This window comes from Miscanthus floridulus, chromosome 4 (genome assembly GCF_019320115.1).
Source record: "Miscanthus floridulus cultivar M001 chromosome 4, ASM1932011v1, whole genome shotgun sequence".
Lineage (NCBI taxonomy): Eukaryota > Viridiplantae > Streptophyta > Magnoliopsida > Poales > Poaceae > Miscanthus > Miscanthus floridulus.
In genome coordinates, this window is record NC_089583.1 from 8,625,567 (window position 1) to 8,640,111 (window position 14,545).

The following is a 14,545-nucleotide window of genomic DNA, read 5'->3' on the forward strand; positions in this document are numbered from 1 at the left end:
TATATATATATATATATATATATATATATATATATATATATATATATATGTGTGTGTGTGTGTGTGTGTGTGTGTGTGTGTGTGTGTGTGTGTGTGTGTGTGTTTTGTTGCTAGTACACTCTACAAAAGAGCAGGCGCAGAAAACAGGTGCAGTCCCATTTGTTCTGCACATCAGCCGGGGCCGCAGCAAATAAGATGAGATGCCTTATCCTAGTACTAGTATAGTGCTCGTGCTAACGCCACGGTGTTTTTTTTAGGGATGCACATATAAACGACCAAATACGATGCAGGCAGAGGTACTATCAATGTTGAACAAAGCCCGCTTAATCATGCATGCGATCGACCATGACCATGGCCTGCTGCCCCCACACATTGTTCTTTGTTTCTAACAAACAATGTCCAGTGGCGACCATGGTAGCTGAAAGCCTGTAGTACCACAATCATCATGGTACACACAAAATCTAGTTTCCCAGGATACAATACTGATGTTGTGGCCCATATCATGGAAATACTCAGCAACTGTAATTCCTGATGGAAAAAGATACAATATGACTGTTAATAGAAACCCTGTGCTGAACAGCAACAGTTCTAGAATATGCGGTCACCGAAATCTTGTGTTAATTAAGTAGTACATGTTTGTGCTGTTTGTCATTGCCTCGAGAGCTCGCCTGTTACTGAGAGTCCAGCCTACAAGTTATTATTATTGCTGATGCAACCTTCAGAAGACAAGAGAAAGATGTAGTAAATCTTCACGTATAACTGATAGAGATATATTTGGACAGAGGAGATTTGCAGAGTGTTCTATAGTTCAAGCAGATTCTTCTTTTACCAAGCCATAAACCGTAAAAGTATTTAAAATGTTGTGGTGATCTATGGCTTTGACGTGTTCTATATTTGGACAGAGGAGATTTGCACAGAGCGTTCTATATTTGGACAGAGGAGATTTGCAGAGTGTTCTATACGTTAGCATGTTGTGGTGATCTATGGCTTTGACGTGAAGCACACCTCCCTGATTATGACAAGGACAAGGAACTTTTGCATTTACCTGCGTTGCAATGGGAGCCAAAAATTTGAGGGGAAGGAAGGAACTTTTGCATTTACCAGCAAGGCAAGATGTCATTGATATCCTGGATTCAGAGATCCATGGGCCAGGCAGGAGGTCTCGGATGTGACTTCCACTGGTGACCTCCTCTTGTCACCACTGACTTCCGCTGGTGGCCTCCTCTTGTCACCACTGCTGCATCAGACTGGAACCTCCATTTACCAATATGCAATTCACAAAGCTACAAACATGAGAAACAAAAATTTCATAACCAACCACAAATTTTTGAATTGACTGATGGATTGAAGTAACAAATTTTCGAATCATACATTTCCTGAACTCCTTCCAGCAAAATCACCACATGAATCGATCATTTCATCCATGTTACTACAAGTGCCTACGACAATCATTAGTTAGCCACAACGAAACAGGGCTCGTTAATCCTAGACAGATTCAGAAGAAAATACATCATCAATCCCAGACCAGACTAGGAAGAAAATAGATACCGAAACAATAGGACTCAACATTGAACTCTTGTACTGTAGTGCCATTAGGATTGCATGAGAAGCTGAAACGAACATGTGGCGAGTTCACACAAGCCGGCAGTTCCTTGATGTGGCAATGGCGACAAGCACGCGGAGTGGACGACGAAGGAGGCCGCCACCGTCGCGGCCTCATCCTCCCGAGCCACCACCGTCCATGAAGTATCACCAAGAATTGGGAATGTTGAACAGGCATTGATCTGGAAAATTCAATGTCTACTACATGGTTGTTGAACCCAATTTTATTTATTCAGACATGATTATTTAACCTTGAATTGTGATGCCTCCTGCATACATTTTTAATCTGGGATCAATCCTTCAGTCAGAAGTGGATTACAAAGACAAGCAATATTGTACTAAGCAACAAAATCCGAGACATAAGAAATCGGCAGTGCCCCAAATAGCTAGATAGTTTGGACCTCACGACGACATGCGCTGCAATACGAGGCATGCGCTGCGTAGGCTTGGATCATTGGGCGTCGTTTAAACCTTTCCAAAATTTATTTAATATGGCACTTTAATCAATTCACCTCGAAGCATTTTTTGTATGATGGGTATGTGCAGTAGTGGCTTGCGTCGAGAAAACAACAGAAGAAATCATGGAGTGAAGTTTAGAATGGAGCAAGGCACAATATATCATCTATTACCTGCGTTACTCTTCTTTAGAGAAAATCATGGAAACAGGATGAAATTCAGGGAGTGCAGTTTAGAATGGCCGCGGCGGTACCCTAGCAACACAGGCACCCCGAGCGCCGCCGCCACGCCCCTCGGACCCGCTCTTCCTGGTCTTGGACTGCGCGGCCTTGGCCGACCCGCGTGCTCCCACGCCTGCCATGTCGTGGACTCCCGGCACAGCCGGATGCTCCGCGCGGATCTCCTTCCCGCCGCACTAGCGCGCTACCCGTCCGCCTCCCACCTCGACCTCTTTCTCTCTGCGCGAGCGTCCCCGACGCGGCCCTCGATTCTGCGCGTCTCAGGCGCAGGCACGCAGCGCAGCGCAGCCACCCGCCGCCCGGACTTGTGCTGCCCACGATCGAGATCGCCCAGCCTGCACGTCGATGATGGAGCCGGCCTGCACATCCACGTTGGAGCCGGCGGGGAATCACGTAGGAAGACCGGAATGGAGGAGGGATGAGCAACGTATGCGGAGGCAACGTACGTGCTGCGGCGAGGCTTCGTAGGTGCGGAGGCAGGAGATCGAGCGGAGGCGGACTCCACGTGGGAAGAGCCGCGGATTTTTTAATTTTTCTCGCGTCAATATTCCTTTTTCCGCGACGCATGGAGGGGGAGGAGGAATACCATACAAAATATGCTGATCGTTGGATCGTGCGTGAGTAATGAGAGAGAATATTGAAGACAGATCTGGGCGGTTGATTCGGATGTGGTTGGTTTTGTGTGTATAATTTTTGGGTGCATTTAGGATGACCATCTCAGCGGGGGACGTTTTTCTGGCTGGACCAAACGAAGAAAACTTGGTGCATTAGTAGGGTAGATATACAATAGACTACCAATCGGTGGCTGTTATTTTCCGTCTAATCATCATCAGAGCGTCCCCATCATGTAGTCAAAGCTGCAAGTGGACAGCACGCCCTTGGGGTCAATTCGGCCCCGGAATCTTCTCGGCTTTATCAGTCTCTCTTGTAAATATATACATACATACATATATACGCACACACGCATACCAGTCCAAACTCGAAACCTTATTTGTGATTGGGAGCTGATTGAGCAGTCCAAGAAGAAGGATAAGGTGGGTGGACGTGGACCGCCGGAGGGAGGGGAAGTGAGGAAGGAGCCGTCAGCCTTGGCCATGGAGGGCGGCGCGCACGAGTTCGACGGCTCCGCCTTCAAGGAGTGCTTCTCCCTCTCGTGGAGGAACCCCTACGTCCTCCGCCTCGCCTTCTCCGCCGGCATCGGCGGCCTCCTCTTCGGCTACGACACCGGTGCGTGCGTGCGCCCGTCCTTCTTCCTGCCTGCCTGCCTGCCTTTGTCACTGCACTTTCATTTCTTCACCTGCCAAATTCAGCTGAAGGAAAGATGACCCTTTTTGTTCATGTGTATGTAAAATCGAGTTCGAGACCTTTTTAGGAGTTCGGATGATGACCGTGTCCAACTAGCATCATGTTCGTTTGAAATTATTATTGGCTTATTTGGTGTGAAAGAAAAATAATATTAAAAGGCACGGCTAACCAAAACGAACAGCCCGCGTATAGTGCGCTATTGGTGGCCGAACTGTTTTATTTTTCAGTAGTATCTGCAGGAAAAGTGTTCGACAAGATCGTGTGTGAGTGAGCAAGTGACCAGTGACGTGAGCTGTGCTTCTGTGTCTGTGTGCGTGGGTGAGTGCAGGTGTCGTTTCGGGAGCTCTGCTTTACATCCGTGACGACTTCGGTTCAGTAGACAGGAACACATGGCTGCAGGTAAGATAATCAAGAAAAAAAAATTAATCCTGGCGCGATTCGACCAATTGGCGACGAGAAACAATGCGGACTGAGGATCGCTGGCGCAGGAAATGATCGTGAGCATGGCGGTGGCCGGCGCGATCATCGGCGCGGCGATCGGCGGGTGGACGACGGACCGGTTCGGGCGGCGGACGTCGATCCTGGTGGCCGACTTCCTCTTCTTCGCGGGCGCGGTGGTGATGGCGTCGGCCACGGGGCCCGCGCAGCTGGTGGTGGGCCGCGTCTTCGTCGGCCTCGGCGTCGGCATGGCCTCCATGACCTCCCCGCTCTACATCTCCGAGGCGTCGCCCGCCAGGATCCGCGGCGCGCTCGTCAGCACCAACGCCCTCCTCATCACTGGCGGCCAGTTCCTGGCCTACCTCATCAACCTCGCCTTCACCAAGGCGCCGGGGACGTGGCGGTGGATGCTCGGCGTTGCCGCGCTCCCCGCCGTCGTCCAGTTCGGCCTCATGCTCGCCCTCCCTGAATCCCCCCGGTGGCTCTACAGAAAGGTATAGCTCCCATTTGTCTTCTCTTCTCTCCATCTGCAGCAAGAAAGATGCAATTTTTGCTCCGAATTGAATTGAAATGAAACAGGGGAGGGCGGACGAAGCAGAGACGATCCTGCGGCGGATCTACTCGGCGGAGGAGGTGGAGCGGGAGATCGAGGAGCTGAAGGAGTCGGTGGCGGCGGAGGTGACGGAGCGGGGGTCGTCGGAGAAGGTGAGCCTGGCGGCGCTAGTGCGGACGGCGACGGTGCGCCGGGCGCTGGTCGCCGGCGTGGGGCTGCAGGTGTTCCAGCAGCTGGTGGGCATCAACACGGTGATGTACTACAGCCCCACGATCGTGCAGCTGGCCGGGTTCGCGTCCAACCAGACGGCGCTGGCGCTGTCGCTCGTCACCTCCGGCCTCAACGCGCTCGGCTCCATCGTCAGCATCTACTTCATCGACCGCACGGGGCGGAAGAAGCTGCTGGTCATCAGCCTCGTGGGCGTCATCCTCTCCCTCGGCGTGCTCACCGCCGTGTTCCACGAGACCACGTCCCACTCGCCGGCCGTCAGCGCCGCCGAGACCGCCCACTTCGACGGCTCGCTGACGTGCCCGTCCTACCGCTCGTCGTCGGCCGGCGGTGGGGGATTCTGGGACTGCACCCGGTGCCTCAAGGCGGCGGGTTCGAGCGAGTGCGGCTTCTGCGCGTCGGGCGCCGGCGAGCTGCTCCCGGGCGCGTGCCTGGTGTCCAACAACACGGTGCGCGACGCGTGCCACGGCGAGGGCCGGCTGTGGTACACCCGCGGGTGCCCGAGCCGGTACGGCTGGCTGGCGCTGCTGGGGCTGGCGCTCTACATCATCTTCTTCTCCCCCGGCATGGGCACCGTGCCGTGGATCGTCAACTCGGAGATCTACCCGCTGCGGTACCGCGGCGTGTGCGGCGGCGCGGCGGCCACCGCCAACTGGGTGTCCAACCTGGCCGTGGCGCAGTCGTTCCTGTCGCTCACGGAGGCCATCGGGACGTCGTGGACGTTCCTCATCTTCGGGGGCCTGTCCGTGGCCGCGCTCGCCTTCGTGCTCGTCTGCGTGCCGGAGACCAAGGGGCTCCCAATCGAGGCGGTGGAGAAGATGCTCGAGCGCCGCGAGCTCAGGCTCAGGTTCTGGGCCCCACGACGCCACGCCGACGCCGACGCCGACGCCGACACAGATGGCAACGGCAAGGAGAGTGGCAAGAACGCTGGCGTCTGAGGCTGTTTGCTCGAGAGCACTAGGCAGTACATTTTGGGAGTAGACGCCGTCTGACACGACAACTTCGTGAAATTCTGCGCTTGGTTCATCCATTTTCTGGTCATGGACAGTGTAAAATTTCTTCTCCTGCCTTCAATAACATTATTTGAAGCCTACTACTCGTATGTGACAACTTCGTGAAATTCTAGCTGAAACCTACTACTCGTATGTGACAACTTCTATGCAAGACGGGCAGAGCTGTTTCAACAACGACATTATTTGAAGCTCTAAACTCCAGTAGGTACTAGCTAGTAGCGTCGAATTCCTTTCTCATTTTTTTTGTTTTGTTTCTGGAGGCTGTTTCTTGTATATTGTAACTCAAACTCTGCTTTCTACTTAACGAAAACGCAGAACGCCTGCCAAGATTGCTCTAAAAAGTTTTCCCACGGGTGAAGAAAAACTATTTTGGTAAAGCATTTGGCAAAAAATAAGTCCCCATGGTAGCTAGAAAGAACGAAATGACCATAATGTCTTTCTTTCTTTTTCGTCCTTACCTATTTCTTCTTCATCTTCTCTCTTCTTATCCTCTCGGCCCCGATGCGCCTGCCTAGCTCCTGGTGGCCATCTCTCTCTGTGCCTTGCTCCTGTGACCCGACGCCCTGCGGCTTCAATCGTGCCCTCCCCGCTCGGCCTAGGGGCAAATCCGACCACCTAGGATGCTTATGACCACTAGAGTGAGAGGGAGCCAGAAGAAGTTGGTATTTTCAGCTCCATCCGACGACCACCTCTGTGAGACCGGATTTTTAGGGACTCTGCTCGTGGAGCTGTTTAAAAATTATCGAATTGATAAGAAAACTTCAAAACTGCTAGAGAAGCTATACAAAACGGGACCTAAGTACTCTGTACTTTCAAATCATATAGGCTTTACTAAAAAAGTATATTAAAAGTGTATTAGTTTCCTGTTAACCTGACCACTAGATTCAATTGTTCGACTTAGTAACTCGTATTTTCATTGTTGCCAATCTTCAGATGTGACGGTTATTGAAGTGAAGAAAAGAAAAGTAAAAAGAAGCACTCTCCAAGCCCAAATGGCGTCTAAACTGGGCCTTATTTGGCCCAACATACAGACAAGCCCTGTTAGCTTCCTCTATTTCAACGATGACATCATTTGAAGCTTTGAACTCCAGTAGGTATTAGTATTAGGTAGTAGCGTCGAATTCCTTTTCTCATTTTTGTGTTTCTAGAGCCTGTTTCTTGTATATTGTAACTCAAACTATGCTTTCTACTTAATGAAAAGGAGGAACACCTACAAAAGCTTGCTCTAAAAAATATACCCACGATCAACACCAGAATTTCTTAATTGTTGGATTTGCATCTAGCGGCTCACACTTCTTCTTACGCGGTCCCACTTCTAACTCTCGGTTATAAGAACCTGTTTGTCATAGCTCTGCTTTATTGGCGGAGTAGTATTTTTTTACTTCAACTCCACTAGCGAAGCAAAACTGTTTTTGATAACATGTTTGGCAACAACTCCCTATGGTAGCTAAAAAGAATGAAATAACCATAATTTCCTTCTCTTGTTTCTTTAGTTTTTCCTCTTTTCAGGGACTCTACTTGTGGATTTTTTTTGAAAATTATCAGATTGGTAAAGAAAAAGTTACAAACAACTTATGAAACTGCTAGAGAAGTTGTTCCAAACAAAACCTAAGTACTCTATATTTTCAAATCATATTGGGTTTGATAACAAAGTATATTAAAAGTGTATTAGTTTCTTGTGATGTAACCTATTCACTAGATTCGATTATTCAGCTTAGTAACTCGTATTTTCAATTTTGCCAGTCTTGAGATAAGATTTTTTTTGACAAACGTCTTGAGATGAGATGGTTATTGAATTTGAATTGAAGAAAAGAAAAGTAAAAAGAAGCACAAGGCAGCTTTCTCAAAGCCCAAATGGCCTCTAAACTGGGCCTTACATGGCCCAACAGACAGCCATGCCCAGCTAGCTTCCTCTATTTCGGTGGCGCCGCCCAGGCGCGCGCGCAAATTCTACATCCCCCCTCGACCGAGTCGTCTCGCGCCAACCAAAGCGACGGCTCCTCTTCCCCTCAGCGGCGCAGCCCAGGGTTCCCCTCTCGTCTCCCATCGGATCAGTGAGCGCGCCCTGCGAAGATCTCCCCTCGCCGCGCCCTCCGGATGGCGACCAGCGACGAGCTTGCCCAGATCGACATCTCCAAGGAGATACGCACGTCATTGCGCGCCTACCCTCCGCGCTGCGGAACGCCCGCCCGCGAGGTGTTCGACGGTTTGTCTGACCCACCGGTCCTGCAGGAGAAGGACAAGCTGGTGGCGGAGGTGATGCGCTACATGCTCTTCAAGACGCACCAGAACTCCGACTGCCCCATCAAGCGGGAGGAGCTCACCGGGATCGTCACCAAGAACTACCGCCAGCGTGCGCTGCCCACGCTCGTCATCAACGAGGCCAAGGACAGGCTCGCCACCACCTTCGGCTACGAGATGAGGGAGCTGCAGAGGACCCGCACGCCGGCCACGCGCTCTGGCCGCCCATCACAGCCGCAGCGTAAGGCCTCCTTTTTCTTTCTTCCTGTTTTATCTTTTGTTCCTTTCCTCTGTATCTGTCATCACTGTGGTTACGGGCTGGCAATGACTGATGAAATTTCTGAGAAATGTCCTTTAGTTAACGTGGAGGCCAAGAGCTATGTTCTGATCAGCAACTTAGACCCTGAGGTGTACAGCAAGTACGTCGAGGACAAGGGCGCTTCCCATCTGTCTGGCTTTGCTTACGCTGTCATTAGCACTATTCATCTTGCTGGTGGCAAAATGCCTGAAGGTAAGGAAAGGAGATCAAATTATGTTTGGTTAGGAAAACACCATGCTCTGATGTTCCTAAGTTGTTTCGATCACATTTCAGAGGAGCTCTGGCATCAGTTGAAGCGGGTGGGTTTGAATGAGAATGACGAGACTCAACCTGTTCTTGGTAACAATAAGCAGGTGCTCGAACACCTAGTGCAGCAAAGGTTGGTTTGGTGTATGCTGTGGAATCTATAGTTCACTGCAAAAAAATTGGTTGCTTTATTGGTTCCCTTAAGGCAGGTATCTGCTGAAGGAGAAAGTCGCTGGACCAGAAGGCCATTTCATGATGTATGAGCTTGCCGAGAGGGCATTGGATGAATCCATCAGCGGGAAGATTAAAGATCATATTTCACAGGTTTGTAAGCATCATAATGTGGCGATAGCATTACACCTTTGAATCTATTAGAAGAACTGACTTTTTTTAAAAAAAAAGGAGTTTTACCTCTGCTTTTTATAAAGCAAATGAAAAGAACTGACTTTTTCACAGTAACAGCAATGGCGATAATGTGTCTGGATAAGTAACAGCCATACAAACCATCATGCTCAGGTGTGATCCCAGTTGATATTACCATTAACTGTATTTACTGTATGTTTATTTTTGAACCAACATAAAGGATTTTATATAGTGTCATTACTCATGATTAAGATTGCCATGCCTTCCGGATTTCTTGCTTTTCCATCACTGGGGAAGTTTGTTTGCATTAATTTGCCTTAGCCATATGTATGTTAAGGAACTATGGAGGGTTTTTTTTCTGCTTCTACTGCCTAGTAGTGCACTTGTATTTATAAAACTGCAACCAAATGCGGATCAAAAATTTATTTCACTTCTGATAACAAGCCGTATAGAAGCAATCATCAGTATGGGAGCTTGACTTCATGAATGCATTGGTAAACACTGAAATCAGATTCTAATGAGACCATGCTTGTGAAAGAAGTATCCTTTTTTCTTCTTATATTGTGAAATGTGAAATAACATTGTGTGGTGTCTGCTAAAGAGAAACCTCTTCTTTTTTGTTCTTATTGTTGAGTAGGTCGGGGCGAGATTCTTTTTAGGGGGGTTGGTTGTAACACCTCTGGTGTTACGAGCTTGCTTAGCACCTAGGTTAATGCCTAAGAAAAATTAGCAAAACAAGTTTTCGGGTTTAAAAGTTTAAAGCACACATGGAATTATAAACGAATCTTGTGTGACTCGCTTTCGAGAATAAAACAAACAAATAAGTGTCGTTAGTCAACTTGTCTTGGTGCTTAACAACTTTTAAATAATCTTGTGGACAAAAGTTGTTTAGGGCTTGTTTTGGAAAAGTAGGAAGAAAGTGCTTAAAATGCCTGATAGCGATTAAATAGCGAATGTCTTGTTTATTTGATTCAACATGAAAAACAATTTTTATAAACAAAAATAACATATAACTTGTAATTGGTACTTAAATAAAATTTGAAGTGCACGTTTAGTAGATGAAAATGTAACTGTTGATTTGGTGAATAGGTGTTGTTCCATGGTATTTTTGATAGCTCAAAGATCGAATTTCGTTAATACGGCAAACGCTTGAATTTATGTTTAAAAGTATCATTCGTGGCGAGTTATATTGAACTAACTAGTTAAGTAGTTCTTAGATGTTTTGTTTCTACAAGTTAGTATGACCTGTGGACTAGTGTATGAAATGCCTAGTGGTTGAACTTAATTAGGTTTAGGCATATTAAAAATTTCGGCAAAAGCGCTATTGGATGTTAGTTCAAAACTAAAAGCTATAATTTTCTAAGTCGGAAACGATAATAGACAACGCTATGTTGGCATTTAAATTTCGACAAATATACCTCAACACTAATGTTATGCTTTTGCACAGTTGGTTGCATCGGAGTGAGTACTTGAGCATGGGACAAGTCGTAGTTGCATTAAGAGTCACGATGCTCACTCTAAAATTGGCCAAACTTCGCTGGAATGCGTTGGAAGCATGTTTTTGGCTCTCGGATCGCGAACTGACATTTCAGTGATGAGCTCATCTTGACACTCGTTTATCTTTTTCTCTAGTTGTTCTTTAAGCATAACGATTGTCTTGTTAGGGACCAGGTAGTGTTGGCTTTGACCTAGCATAAGTGGTTGAACCTTAGACCGAGACGATTACTGTTTTTGTTTATCTTTAAAAAGCTTGCACGACATTGGTTTTGGCCGTTCAGCCCTGTGGCCGTGGTCACCGCGCCCACAACGTTGCGCCGTCGCATTCAGGCATCCAACACGCATGTCCCACGCCCGCCTTTTCTGTTGTCGTGCGGTCGCCACACGAGCGCGTTGTTGCCGTTGGCTGCCCTGGCTAGGGTCACTGTCGTTGGCCGACCTTGTTGCGGTTGATCGCACGCCGGGCCAGGCTGACGCCACAGCGGCTGCCGTCAGTGCGACTTGCTTCTTTCCTCACCGCACGAGCCACTTACCGTGAAGTAATTGCCACCCTTCACTGTCTCGTTGAGCTACTGCCTTGTCGGGGTATCAATGCTCTTCCCGCGCGCTCACTGTTCCGCTTCCGTCGCCCGCTCTCGGACAAGGCTAAGTGGTCCTGTCTCGGCAACTCGTGGCATGCTCCCTCGGTGCCACACCATGTTGCTGTTTCTGCTCATTTAACGGAACCCGGGTCGTGGTTGCCCAATCCGTGAGCCGCTGCCTCGCCTGCATTGCCTCCAACGGAGCGCACCGTGGCGTATGCCTGTGCGCGCGATTCGTGACATCTCACTTTGATTCCGTGTTCCCGTAGCGAGGATTGGAGGTATGCTAGCCTGTTGACCCGCTCGAGCCTCTCAATTCGCTCTGGTCGGCTGGGTTCGGAAATTCTTCGAGCCACCGGTCATCTCACTCGGAGCAGAGCACGAATTGGGGGTGAGCCCTAACCCATCGATAAAGGTTCAATTGACAGTGTTTCAGAGCTTGTCTTGACCCCTTGGGCTGGTGCTCGTCTTATTTTGGTCAGGGTTCTCGTCGGTGGCGCGGTGGCGCGTTGTCTTTCTCGGAGCACCACCACCGTGCTCGTGCACACGTGGCCAGGTCACCTCGGCCCTCCCCTACATCCGCCGCCACCACAGCGCGGACCGCGGTGAGCCCCTGCTGCTTCCCCGCTGACTCTACCTCTCCGTTAGTATCCTAGGACGTCAGTGCGCTCGCGCCACTGTGGCGGGTGGCTCGGTAGCGCGGGCGGAGCGCTGGAACCATTGTTTATCTCCCAATCGCCGTCCAGGAGTTCGACTTGGCCTCGCGGCACTCGTCGGCCTGCTTGGTTAACTGGCGCCTCGCTCTGCGGTCCAGCGTAGGGGTGTAGTGCTGGCCAGAGCCGCGCCATCGTGCGCAGGCCGGTGAGGACCAGCTCGTTGAGGAGATGAAGTTGTTGGGGATGCTTGCTGCGAAACCTGTCTCTAGTGAAATAGTGCCCGAGATCGTCGCGTAGAAATTAAATAAGCTAGGGGGTCCTCTTGCAAAGTACGCAAACGTGTGCGTGGGCTCCCCGCCTTGGGTCGTTGCTGGGCCGTCTGTGCCAAGCGCGGTCGTGCCCTCGTGTGGGCCACAGCGGGTTGCTGGGTCGATTTGGTTGCCGCTGGCCCCTTTAGTTTTCTAAAGCAATTGCTAATTTAGTTTGGAAAATAAACTTGTAAGATCAATATAAATTTGTGTAGTTGTCCAAAAAATATTAAATAAATTTTGTTAGATTCTTAAATTCATGATCTATCTGTTAGTGTATTTGGTTCATAAAATTTATACTATTTTTAGGGTCGCTCTATTATTTTGAAATACTTAGTTTTAGTATGATTTTAATTGTGAGATTTTTTGTGCTAAAATGGTAATAGCACTAGCCCTAAAAATTTTACAATAGCTTAGTAGTATTGTTATATGCTCTCTGTAATTTTCCTAGCCTCAGAATAATTAGTTTACTAGGGTAGCTAATGTACCATAGTTTTGAGTATATTAAATCATGAAAAGAAGTAAAGAGAAACTTGGGTTTACGAAGCTAAACACTGGTTGTTGGAAATGATGCCTTGCTTGATCAAGTTGATACTTAGCCTAGTTGGTTAGTCATTTAGCTAGCTCGTTAGTTTGGAATGTGTTCTATTTTAAGAATTGTTGTTGCCTTATTAATTATTTGTTGCATCATTTGCATCAATGCATATCATATAGGTACGATGATGGATCAACGGGTCTATTAAATGATGATTAGAAATTTGAAGATGGTGTAATGGTATTATCTCTAGGAGATGATGCAATGGGCTTTCTATTCAGGTGATGGTGAATGATCCGAAGATGCAGATACTAACTTTTTAGTATATATCATATCCAGGCAAGCCCCGGTGCATAACTCCTATTTTTCTGCACTTTAAATTATATTTGTGCATTAAGTTTTAAGGAGTTGAATGAAACCCACAGCTGGGCACATTGATTCGTGAATCGCCGGGCGATCCAGTACGGCTTGTCTACACTCTAGCACCGTAGTAAGAACTGAAAGATGAAAGATGGTAAAATGATTTTGATTGCTTACCACCTGCTTAAAAGTAGCATAGGTGCTTACATAGAATGATTAGTTAATGAACTAATGCTGACTGCTAATAAAATTGAATATAAGGACGCACGCTTAGTAATGCTTTCTGCAGATGCAATATACCCACAAGCCAGATAGCCTTGCATATCCTTTGAGTCTTTTCTTTTCACCTGTCGGGTAAGTATTGCTGAGTACAATTGAATACTCAGGGTTTTATTTCCTCCTGTTGCAGGTGATAGACGGATGTTAGAGCTAACTCTTGTGTGTGGATTCCTTCTAGTGGGCTCAGAGAGTATTTTTTACGCTGCGATCATTGTCTTCTCACTAAATGTTTTGTAAATAGAAGTTTTATAATCTGTTGTCATAGTTTATATATCAATGCTTCATCATGTCGTGAATAGATATTTATTTTCGCTGTAACTCTGATCACATATTTACATTCCGCTGTTAAATTAAATTGTTCATAACTCTGATAACATAATTATATTTCGCTGTTAAAACAATAAATACTATATTCTGATGTTGTATCAAAAGTGACGGAAGAAATGGTTAATAATGACATAAGCTTTATTCTCTCATTTGTGATCCTGATAGAAAAAATGTGGATTTTCAGGTTCTCCCTTGGGGTGTGCTCGATGGAAGTGCGTAATTTGATGTCATCTCTTGAGTACTTAGTGTCTAATAGAAGACAAGTATTCCTGGGGGGCATTAGATTAGGCGGTTCTGCCACAATCGTGATACTTAGTGTATATATACCCAATTTTGTTGTAAATTTTATAATTGTTACTAAATTGTTAAATTGAATTTACCGAATTGTATACAATTTTTTTTTGTCAGCACACCCTAAGATAAAAATCCTAGATTTGCCACTGCAAGGGAGTAGTACGCAATGTACATGTAGTAGCATGGCGGGTCAAATTGAGCTCGGATGCTATCAGAATATTGTGAAAGTCTGTACAAAGAGCAAGGATTCCCCCATGTCTTCTTTGGAAACAATGTCCTTCGACCCTTTGGCTACCTCTAATATATTATTAAGGGGGCTAGTTTGATAGAGCTATGGCTTTATGTGGAGCAGCTTCTCTAGTGAAGCTAAAGCCATTTTCAGAAAACATTTGGCAAAAACAACTTCAGTGGCAATTTTATAATAATTTATTTTAGGTTTTTGACGAGCTTAGAAACCACACTTTTTTAGCTCTACCACCGTAACTGGGTTGTTCGTTTGAACTTATCAGTCGGCTTATCAGGTAGAATCTACAGTATTTTTCTCTCACAACAAAACAGCTATAGCCGACTTTAATGCCAGCCAAACAGGCTCGTCGGGTTGAACTTATCATCAAGCCCAAGCTTCACAGCCTCACAGGATTGAAAGTAATTAGTAGCAGTATACTACTAGTCTCTCTTGCGTTTTCTTAATATAATAAAGCATAG

At 47.2% G+C, this 14,545-nt stretch overlaps 2 protein-coding genes and 1 long non-coding RNA gene across 17 annotated transcripts; 2 read left to right on the forward strand and 1 right to left on the reverse strand.

Moving 5' to 3' along the window:
* Positions 1-254: 254 nt before the first annotated feature.
* Positions 255-2,045, reverse strand: LOC136550896 (uncharacterized). 2 transcript variants are annotated; one of them, XR_010782389.1, is made up of 5 exons: positions 1,549-2,045; positions 1,372-1,485; positions 1,102-1,283; positions 633-716; positions 255-528 (listed from the first exon to the last, which is right to left on the reverse strand). It is a non-coding gene; the product is annotated as an uncharacterized lncRNA (long non-coding RNA). The 2 variants fall into 2 exon arrangements; XR_010782388.1 differs by lacking the exons at positions 255-528; positions 633-716 and having other exon boundaries at positions 723-1,283.
* A 1,210-nt stretch (positions 2,046-3,255) lies between these two features.
* On the forward strand, positions 3,256-5,953 carry LOC136549388 (probable inositol transporter 2). The gene is made up of 4 exons (XM_066540632.1): positions 3,256-3,524; positions 3,931-4,001; positions 4,091-4,534; positions 4,620-5,953. Exons 1-4 carry the CDS (start codon positions 3,392-3,394, stop codon positions 5,757-5,759), a joined length of 1,788 nt encoding a protein of 595 aa, XP_066396729.1. The 5' UTR covers positions 3,256-3,391; the 3' UTR covers positions 5,760-5,953.
* Positions 5,954-7,804: 1,851 nt separating this feature from the next.
* LOC136550897 (uncharacterized) lies at positions 7,805-13,956 on the forward strand. Of its 14 annotated transcripts, none has more exons than XR_010782398.1 (7): positions 7,805-8,316; positions 8,434-8,586; positions 8,668-8,773; positions 8,846-8,964; positions 9,103-9,156; positions 12,760-12,919; positions 13,350-13,956. XR_010782398.1 is itself a non-coding variant. In XM_066542480.1 (6 exons), the coding sequence occupies exons 1-5, from the start codon at positions 7,932-7,934 to the stop codon at positions 9,112-9,114; spliced, it is 771 nt and encodes a 256-aa protein (XP_066398577.1). In that variant the 5' UTR covers positions 7,805-7,931; the 3' UTR covers positions 9,115-9,156; positions 12,862-13,315. The 14 variants fall into 14 exon arrangements, 3 of the variants coding, with proteins under 3 accessions (XP_066398577.1, XP_066398576.1, XP_066398574.1); XR_010782395.1 differs by having other exon boundaries at positions 8,850-8,964; positions 9,097-9,156; XR_010782393.1 differs by having other exon boundaries at positions 8,850-8,964.
* The last annotated feature ends 589 nt before the right edge of the window (positions 13,957-14,545 follow it).